Raw genomic sequence first — 10,772 nt, 5'->3', positions numbered from 1 at the left:
AGCTTATGGACATGGTAAAGAATGTAACGTCGGGAAAAAAGGGCACTTGTTTTGTCGGACAGCTGAGAATCGAGTGAGTGAGGTAACTTTTTACATGAATCATCTTGAAATTTGAAACAATGCTCTATTTATCCTTTTACAAACTCTACGTACTAAATAAAAAGAGAATATATTCAGATTTTATATTATATTATAGTATAGTATATTACACAATGCATTTTTTGCACCTCAAATGAATCCTGTTTGTATTTCCAAGGGAAATGTTGTTGACACTCACACAATTAATGTTGCAGTTGAATTGCAAACAGAAGGACGTGACTTTGTGGATTCATGCTCACGGACATAAAAAACCCCTGCAGATAAACATATACAAGGATGGCAATGATGTGAAACAAGATTTTGTTTTCATTTGCATTATGTGCAATGCTCCTCTTCCTCAAGGTCTTACCATTTCTGATGTAGTCTAATGGACATACAGGTACAAAGAGACACTTGAATAATATACAACTAATGTCTATGGTGCTGCTTTATACTCTGAAATAAATTTTCTCACCCGGCCCTTATGATCTGCACAACACCATCATCAAGCTATGGAGTTTTTAATAGAGATATTGACATGCTTCTGATTAAGCATGTTTGGTGCAAACACACGTGCTGAGCCCTCTGTCGCCTTTAACAAAAAAAAACAAAACAAAAAGAAAGACACCCATGAAATGGGAAAATAAAGACTTATATACATATGATCTTAAATTTATAAGGGCATTCATGACCAGGTATGTGCCGATAACTGTGCACAGGGTGGTTACTCTGTAGCCCCCCCCCCCCCCCCCCCCACCACCACCACCCCCCAGACACACACACAAAAAAAAGGGGTCAGTTGGTTTACTTCCAGGCTATAGCGATGTTGCTATAGCAGCCATTGCTATAGGAGCCATGTTCTCTTCAGTTGTGCTAAAAAAATTTGGTATTAATTTCAATTACATGATCATATCTATGTCAGAGACATGACGCTATAAACCTGAGCTTTATGTAAAGTTCTCTCTTCATCTTCGAAAAAGTGCTATGAGGAAACATTTAGCAATCTGGTAATGTTAGCTAGCTAGCTGGAGTAACTTGCTAAGTGGACCTGTGGTGACTACTGTATATACTATATAGCTATTATCTAACACTGGATTATAACATAAAAAAAAGCATTTCAGCTTAAAACTAGTTTTAAGTCACGTTTTGCAGTACTGTATCTCTCAGCCTTTGTTGTTATGTTTACGTCCATTGTTAATGAAATCCATTCTTATGGGATGAATCTGTGGATGAATCTTTACATTTACAATATCTGGCAACTTTTGTAAACAAAGAGTGTAAAACAGCGCCTTCTTCAACAGGTTGACAGTTGATTGGAAGTTAAAGAACTGGATCACACATATGCAGAAGTGTTTCACACATATAACCAATTGGTTGTATGATTTATTGCAATATTTAAGAAGCACAATATTATAATCGTGTATGCTTTAAAATATTGCCGCTATCCCTGTGTTCAATTGGGAGGAGGATGCCTAAGTAGGCAGGGATGAAGGCTCGGACAACTGTTCCTTATCCTTCTTGGTGAGGGCAGTACTGTAAAATCTGTAAAATCATTATAATACGATGTTATGATATAACTATAAACCATGACAAAACGCGAAGGAGCTATTAAACAAAAACATATCCGCCCATGCCTAGTCATGATGTCCTTACATTCTTGATTGCTGACTAAGGCGGAGTTCACACAGACATTTTAGTAAAAATCACAAAATGCTTTAATTTGTGTTGCTGGTTCAGTAAAGACATCATTGTGGGAGAAGATTCGTACCACCCACCCCCACCCCAGACTGTCTGGCTGATGCATGGGTGCAGAGAGAGTTTGCAAGTGTCCATTGGTATAAAAAAAAATAAAAAAAAATGTCCCTGTGAGCACAGCCTAATTCATGCACTCAAAATATATGATGTTAAAATGTTTTTATTTTTTTTTATTTTTTTTAAATTGAATTTAATTTTATTAAATCTCATTCTCTCATATCAGTGATCAGTATTTGATATGGAAATTTCCATGAATTGTTGAATGCTGCTGACTAATTCATGCACTCAAGACAAATGATGGTAAAGAAAGTTTACATGTTTTTGCTTGTTTTATGTTATGTTTTTGATATATATTTTTCAACGTTAAATCAATTTTTTGCATATTAGCATATTAGTCAGCAAACTGTTATTCATCACATGCATTTATATTTATATCACACTCTTATATATATATATATATATATATATATATATATATATATATATATATATATATATATATATATATCCAATATATTGAATCTGTATTAAGGGTGCAGTGGAAGTAAATACCCCCATTTTTGGCAAATGAATCAATTTGAGGCTTCTGCTTTATTGAATCAGCATGTGAATGTGGTGGCCACAAAACTATTTTGAGTGTTGTTGTCCATGTTGTTTCTCTCATCGGGTAATAGTATCCGAGAAAATTTAAGGTTAAATGCCTAAGCAGACACAAATTAGAAAGACACTGTTAAAGAATATTTTAAAATGTTTACTGACTTAATTCATTCACTCGATCTATTAGTGTCAGTATGTAATTTCTAAGAAGACTAATAAGTCTTCACTATGTAATTTCTCTGTTAAAACTTTAAATGAAAAAGTTATAACAGAGAAGTTACTCTGTTAAACCTTAATGACTTATTATTATACTAGTGTTGTGATTCGTTGCTGTGAGTGGCCTGGAAAACCTAAAAGAAATTCACAGTGAGCGCTGAGTCAAAGCTTTCGCACTCATATGTCGTCACGTCACAACCTTTGGGTCTACTTACATATGCATGTCAACAAAATGTTCGTATACAAGTTGTTTTCAGTTATATGCTTCTACCAGAGACGTGTCCAAATCCCCCCAAAATTGCAGCTTTAAGTGCTATGTTAATTTAACTTGATTTAAAAGGATTCTATTTTGGTACTGGCTGAATTAATTAAAATCATTTTGAATAAGTTCAGCTGCAGGTCAGATTTAATAATAACCGCATTATTTCCAGATTCTTGCTTTGTTCCTGCCAATTTATTATAATGTACAATTAAACCAGTGTATTTACATATTTCTGTTCATGCTGATAACATAATTCTGGTTTATATTCTTACCCCAACCTCCTTGAGATATTGACCAATACCAACAGATGAGGTGAGTGTGAGCAGAGAGCATGCTTCATCATTGAAACAGAGGAACATGTTCAAATCTATCGTTGTTGTTTTTTTTGTTGTTGTTGTTTTTTTTTTTTGTTTTTTTTTAAATTCAGTTTATTTGTATGCAAATTGCACACCTACATCATCAGACAACCTCAACTTGACAAGTATCTCAGACAGACTTTCTTTTTGACATTCTATGACACTAATCTATAATCATGAACTAAAGGACGCAGTAGAGCTAAAAACTGTTATAGCGGCCATTTAGAGACAGTCAGTTATATAGGTAACCGTGGTTCTGTGAAGAAGCAGAGGACCACCAAGCCAGTTTACCTCTGGACTAGTGGAGTCCCTATCTGAGTACCAGTAGCCCACTTCATTCCTGCTGCAGGTTGCTGAATATGTAGAAGTTCTTCCATAGCTTGTGAAATGTGCTTCCTGCTTTGTACTTCTGCTCCTCAGCAAGATTAGAGAGGAAAAATAGATGAGCCTGACATAGTGGGAGCCATTTGGATGGCTATTAGTACTCGTAAATTAGCAAACAGGAAAACCCCATGATATCCAGAAGGAAATCGGCCTGCTGGTCTGGCCCATAAGGAAGTAGAAATGGAATCACTTTCTTTTGTCAATCCAGGTGGAGATGTGGCCCAAAGTTTGAAGGTAAAAAAAAAAGAAAAGAAAGAAAGCTTAGACATTAAAGATTCCTTTAAACTGGTTTACTTCCATTTTATTTATTTATTTATTTATTTACATTTATGGCTGGTTTAGGTGCTGTTACATTATGGTGCATAATAATGAGGAGCTGAAGAGCTCTAACTGGTGCTTAGTCTGTCATAATGATGTATTTGATTTGTACTGGCTGTAAGGTTTTAACCCCCTCAAACTTACAGTGGTAAATTAACACTAATTAACCTGCTAGATATACATTATTGAAATTTTAAACTCGCTCCCATAATCTAATCTTCCTACTTAAAACAGGAGAAAATGCAATCATCTCTATATGTCACTTACCTGTTTCCAGGCAGGAACATCCACTACAATGATTTGGCATCTACAAAGTACAAAATGCTTGCTACTGAAAATAGCAAAATACAAGACTACAATCTATAAAGTGCAAGCCTACACCTCCTGGCAAAAATTATGGAATCACCTTGTAATTTGCATTTCCCTAACAATCCAAAGCATTATGAGCTTGAAATTTGTAAATATATCTAGAAATAGGCTTAATGGTCTCACCTGTATGTTCTGTTTGGGGTCTATATGACCACAGACCCTCTTCACATAGTAAATAAAACATGTGCATCGTTATTTTTTTATCCTGATATTTCATTAATTTTCCTAATTACATAAGATCTTTCCAGAAAAGTGTTTTTTAGTTAACGATAATGTTTCTGATGTCCACTATGACATGACTACACACATGTGATGCTTGGGGTCATATTGACCCCAGTAATAAATGTTATTGAGAGCAAAGGATTTTCACCTGCTTTGAATCTGTTTGGTATCTAAGGTGAAATTTCTCACCTCTCTCTCTCTCTCTCTCTCTCTCTCTCTCTCTCTCTCTCTCTCTCTCTCTCTCTCTCTCTGTGTCTCTCTCTCTATTACTTTCTCTCTCTCTGTCTCTCTCGGTCTCTCTCTCTAGGTCTCTCTCTCTCTCATACACACACACACACACACACACACACACACACACACACACACACACACACACACACACACACACAAAATTACATTTTGCTATGTTCCCACAGAGCGAGGAAGGGTGTGTTTACGAAAATCTGTGGTATACACCTGTAAATCCCCAGGAAAACTACTTTGTGTGGCATAGGCCACACTCACTCTCTCTCTCACTCTCTCTCTCTCTCTCTCTCTCTCTCACACACACACATACACACACACTCATACACGCACATGTACACACAAACGCACAGACAGTCAGACAAACATATATGCTCTCACATGCACACACACCTTTGCTCTCTCTCTCACTCTCTCTCTCTCTCTCACACACACACACACACACACATACTTTCTCTCTCCTTCTCTATCATACACACACACACACACACACCACACACACACACACACACACACACATTCTCTCTCTTTCTCTATCACACACACACACACACACACACACACACACACACACACACACACACACACACACACACACACATTCTCTCTCTTTCTCTATCACACACACACACACACACACACACACACACACACACACACACACAAGTACATTTTACAATGTTCCCACAGAGGGGGGAAGGGTGCGTCTGCGAGAATCTGTGGTATACACCTTTAAATCCTTGGGAACAATTCTTGAATCATTCTAAAACTTCTACACTGCTAGGTTTCTCTTGTGGTTATGTTTTGGTTTTGTAAATGAATAAAAGGGTTATTCAGTGTTTTTGAGGCACGGGATATGTGCCTCACCGGCAGTGAATTAGAGGAGGAAGTGTCCGAGTCAGACACTGCTTCTGAAATTGATGATGTTGTGGAGAACCCAGATTGGATCCTCCTCTGATGAGAGCAATGCTCCAGAGGATGGCCCTTCTGAATCCTCACAACAACAAGGGGCCCCTGTTGCTCAGCTACACAGACCGGGCACATTTGTTTCCAAAAATGGAAAATTGCCATGGTCTCTCTCTCTCTAAATACCTTATTATTATTATTATTATTATTATTATTATTATTATTATTATTATTATTATTATTATTTTACATTTTGTGTAATCAAAAGTTATATGGTTATTTTTACATTTAATTTTTTTCTGAAATGTGCCCTTGAAATTTCTATGAGATTTACATTTGGCTGTCCTGTTGTCCAGACCATGTGTATATACTATAAATTTGCCTGGTTAGTGAGTGTGTAGTAAAAAAAACAAAACAAACAAAAAAAACTTTTGCATTTACTTAATTTTTCTTTCTTTTTTTTATTTTATAAAAAACAAACAAACAAAAACAAACAAACAAACAAACAAAAAAAACCAATGATATCTGACTGGGGTCAGATAAACATAAGTAATGTTCATTTTTTTTTTCAAACAAAAGGGATATTCATATTTGTTCAATAACATATATAGAACATATACAGCTATATATTTTTCACAATTTTGTGTAAATTAAGAAATGATATGGTTATTTCTGAATTTAGTTGGTTTTCTGAAATGCACACTTCAGTAAATATAAGAGTTAACGATACACTTATTTCTATTCTTTTATCAGTTCAATAAGCTCAGGATAAATGGCAAGGAAGATTTAAGCAGGAAAAAGAATGTTCATTTCATAATTATAACGATCATTTTCACACTTTAATCACTGGGGTAACAGTGACGCCAAACATCGAGGAAGTGCAGAAAATCTCAAAGGAACATAAGGGTAGAAAACCAATCTGACCAATGACCACCTGCATCACGTTCATGTTAACATGCACTTACGTGTAGTCCTATATTAGCCACAGTTTGCACTGTTACTCCTTGTCTTGTGTTTGTCTTCCTTTACCGTTTTCTGTGCTGCTGTGTGTATGGGCTTTGTTTTAAGTTTATTCCTAGCCGTAGTGTTTTTGCCACTAGCTCTAAGTGTTTTTTGTTTGGTTGTGTTGGTATTAAAGCTATCTGCACTTGCATCCGTCTCCGCCTCTCCGATTGTGACATCATTTTATACGTAGGCCAGCTATGCCATTCTAGTGTTCTCTGCCTCCACCACAATCTTATGTAAGGAGCTATAAAACTAAGCAAAATTAAAACCAGCATATAGGGGATACTTATTTCTGGGTAGTATGAGCCTCTGGAGTGGTCACTTTTGCAATTGCCTTTCCAGCTCTCTAATATGTCTATCTATGTTGCAAAAGGTACAAGAACAAATTATTCCAAAAACCTCAGTAAAGGAGCCTGGAACAATGAGGACTGTTTTATTGCATTGCACATACGGACTGAAATACAGTATTTAGTTTTATATTACATTTGTTATTGAGGACTTTTCTTTGTTACATACCTTGTGGTTAGAATTGAATGTTCCCCAATGACGTGGGTGGAGTGGTGCCTCTGTAGGTGAGATTTTCAAACCTACTTTGATACAAAATTGTGTCTTATGGATGTCATCCCTTCTACCCTACTTCACACTTCAAGTCCTAACTGACAAACTGAACGATTTCAACACTACCAAATGGTAATTGCGCTGTTGTGTTTATTCTGTTTGTTCGTCGTGTCTTACTTTACAGGTTCTCCGGATCCATCGGAGCAATATGGAAGATGAGAAGTGCCGCATGCTGGTAAACCACCTGCTGGATCATCCATCCCTGCTGGAGCTCGACCTCTCACACAATCTCATAGGGGATCGAGGGGCGCGAGCTATCGGCAAACTCCTCAACTGTAGCTGTCTAGAGACACTGAACATTTATGACAACCGGATCAGTGGACGAGGAGCCCAAGCCTTAGCCCATGCCCTCTCCAAAAACACCTCCCTAGTGTCACTCAACTTGAGACTGAACCAGCTAGGCGACGAAGGCGGCCAGGCTATAGCTCAGGCCCTGCTAAAAAATCAGACTCTGGTAAACCTTCATTTAGGGGCCAATGAGATGACGGAGCCCACAGCCACAGCACTCTCACAGGTCTTAGTACAGAACACGACTCTGAGGAGCCTCAACCTGTCCTGCAACAAACTGGGAACAGTGAGTTCTGTAAATCAGAGCTTCTGGTTTCACATACTTTCTACATGTTTTACAATGCTTTTTGTTGTAAAATACAGCGCCCTCCATTAATATTGGCACCCTTGGTAAATATGAGCAAAGAAGGCTGTTTGAAATTGTGTCTGTGAGAATAGTGTCTGGCAAACTGAAGACGCTTGAGGTTGTTTTTGGATGAGAGTAGAGGCTTTTTATCTTGAAACCCTTCCAAACAACTTGTGGTGATGTAGGTGATTTCGGATTGTAGTTTTGGAGACTTTCTGACCCCAAGACCCAGCTAACTTCTGCAATTCTCCAGCTGTGATCCTTGGAGATTTTTTGGCCACTCGAACCATCCTCTTCACAGTGCGTTGAGACGATATACACACGTCTAATTCCAGGTCGATTCATAACATTTCCAGTTGACTGGAACTTCTTAATTATTAAATGAAATTCATGGAAATATTTAAAAGATTCTACTTTTCCCTTAAGTTGTTGTCAACAATATAATTTTTCAGGATTATTGTTGTATTAAATTAAAAAAGAACGCAAAATAGAAGATTTTTCAATAGTGCTCTCAGACTTTTGGACCCTTCTGTGTATTCTAACACATTCTAACACAGCCATAGTTCCCCAGTGCTTTGTAAGTTATATTATTATGCATCCCACTTTTATATTGTAGTACATCAGGAATTTAGACTAGCAGGCAAATGAAAGTGCTGTGTCCTCTTCTTCATGGTGTGTAGGATGGAGGGAAAGTCCTGGAAGAAGAGATGTCGCACAACAGCAGCCTGCTGGAGTGTGATATTCGCCTCACTGAAATGAGCCTGGAGAGCGAGTACTGCATCCGTGAGGTACTGTGCACCAATCGGGACAAAGCCCGGCACAAACACGCACAGGACACAGCAGACACCAAATAAACCCACTGTTTGAGATGTAGCTCATGTGTTAAATATCACACTGAGAAAAGGACATTTTACTAGGAGCACTATGTATGTGTACTGAATGTATAAAGTATTGTTACAAAAAAGTTTCAATAAGTACAAATTCGATAAGTTTGACATGATCTGCAGTCCTGAATAATAATAATACATGTCTATTAAATTCTAGCATGCAGGTACTAGCAATGATCTCATGCACTATAGCTCGCAATGAAGATTTCTGTCAAAAACAGTGGAGACGTGGTGAGTAAGAGTCTCAAAATGTGAGTAAGGAACATTTATCACAATGGAGTGAGGGACTGAAGTGCAGAATGGAGACAGACGCTGCGAATACCAGCCTGTATTCTGCATGCCCACATGAGACCAGCCAATCTGTTCATCTTAAAACCATCTGAAAGTGGCTTGCATTTAATTTAGGCACCGTGATCACCTGCTGACATAAATTTGAGTTTTGAAGCAAACGAATTTTGTAAATAAATAAATAAATAAATAAATATGTATATATACACAGTATCTCACAAAAGTGAGTACACCCCTCACATTTGTGTAAATATTTGATTATATCTTTTCATGTGATAACACTGAAGAAATGACACTGTGCTACAATGTAAAGTAGTGAGTGTACAGTTTGTGTAACAGTGTAAATTTGTTGTCCCCTCAAAATAACTCAACACACAGCCATTAATGTCTAAACCGCTGGCAACAAAAGTGAGTACACCCCTAAGTGAAAATGTCCAAATTGGGCCCAAAGTGTCAATAAAAATATGGTGTGGCCACCATTATTTTCCAGCACTGCCTTAACCCTCTTGGGCATGGAGTTCACCAGAGCTTCACAGGTTGCCACTGGAGTCCTCTTCCACTCCTCCATGATGACATCACGGAGCTGGTGGATGTTAGAGACCTTGTGGTCCTCCACCTTCTGTTTGAGGATGTCCCACAGATGCTCAATAGGGTTTAGGTCCGGAGACACGCTTGGCCAGTCCATCACCTTCACCCTCAGCTTCTTTAGCAAGGCAGTGGTCGTCTTGGAGGTGTGTTTGGGGTCGTTATCATGCTGGAATACTGCCCTGCGGCCCAGTCTCCGAAGGGAGGTCATCGTGCTCTGCTTCAGTATGTCACAGTACATGTTGGCATTCATGGTTCCCTCAATGAACTGTAGCTCCCCAGTGCCGGCAGCACTCATGCAGCCCAAGACCATGACACTCCCACCACCATGCTTGACTGTAGGCAAGACACAGTTGTCTTTGTACTCCTCACCTGGTTGCCACCACACACGCTTGACACCATATGAACCAAATAAGTTTATCTTGGTCTCATCAGACCACAGGACATGGTTCCAGTAATCCATGTCCTTAGTCTGCTTGTCTTCAGCAAACTGTTTGCGGGCTCTTTTGTGCATCATCTTTAGAAGAGGCTTCCTTCTGGGACGACAGCCATGCAGACCAATTTGATGCAGTGTACTGCGTATGGTCTGAGCACTGACAGGCTGACCCCCCACCCCTTCAACTTCTGCAGCAATGCTGGCAGCACTCATACGTCTATTGCCCAAACACAACCTCTGGATATGACACTGATCACGTGCACTCAACTTCTTTGGTCGACCATGGCGAGGCCTATTCTGAGTGGAACCTGTCCTGTTAAACCGCTGTATGGTCTTGGCCACTGTGCTGCAGCTCAGTGTCAGGGTCTTGGTAATCTTCTTATAGCCTAGGCCATCTTTATGTAGAGAAAAAATTCTTTTTTTCAGATCCTCAGAGAGTTCCTTGCCATGAAGTGCCATGTTGAACTTGAAGTGACCAGTATGAGGGAGTGTGAGAGCAGTGACACCAAATTTAACACACCTGCTCCCCATTCACACCTGAGACCTTGTAATACTAACAAGTCACATGACACCGGGGAGGGAAAATTGCTAATTGGGCCCAATTTGGACATTT

At 38.7% G+C, this 10,772-nt stretch overlaps 1 protein-coding gene across 2 annotated transcripts; it reads left to right on the top strand.

The window, feature by feature from the left end:
• The first annotated feature begins 7,382 nt into the window (after positions 1-7,382).
• Positions 7,383-9,234, top strand: LOC124626312 (dynein regulatory complex subunit 5-like). Of its 2 annotated transcripts, XM_047151030.2 has the most exons (3): positions 7,383-7,903; positions 8,644-8,751; positions 9,008-9,234. In XM_047151030.2, exons 1-3 carry the CDS (start codon positions 7,478-7,480, stop codon positions 9,050-9,052), a joined length of 579 nt encoding a protein of 192 aa, XP_047006986.2. In that variant the 5' UTR covers positions 7,383-7,477; the 3' UTR covers positions 9,053-9,234. The 2 variants fall into 2 exon arrangements, with proteins under 2 accessions (XP_047006986.2, XP_047006985.2); XM_047151029.2 differs by having other exon boundaries at positions 8,644-9,234.
• The last annotated feature ends 1,538 nt before the right edge of the window (positions 9,235-10,772 follow it).

The sequence above is a fragment of the Ictalurus punctatus genome, chromosome 25, assembly GCF_001660625.3.
Source record: "Ictalurus punctatus breed USDA103 chromosome 25, Coco_2.0, whole genome shotgun sequence".
NCBI lineage: Eukaryota > Metazoa > Chordata > Actinopteri > Siluriformes > Ictaluridae > Ictalurus > Ictalurus punctatus.
This window is presented reverse-complemented; position numbering and strand designations above follow the sequence as displayed.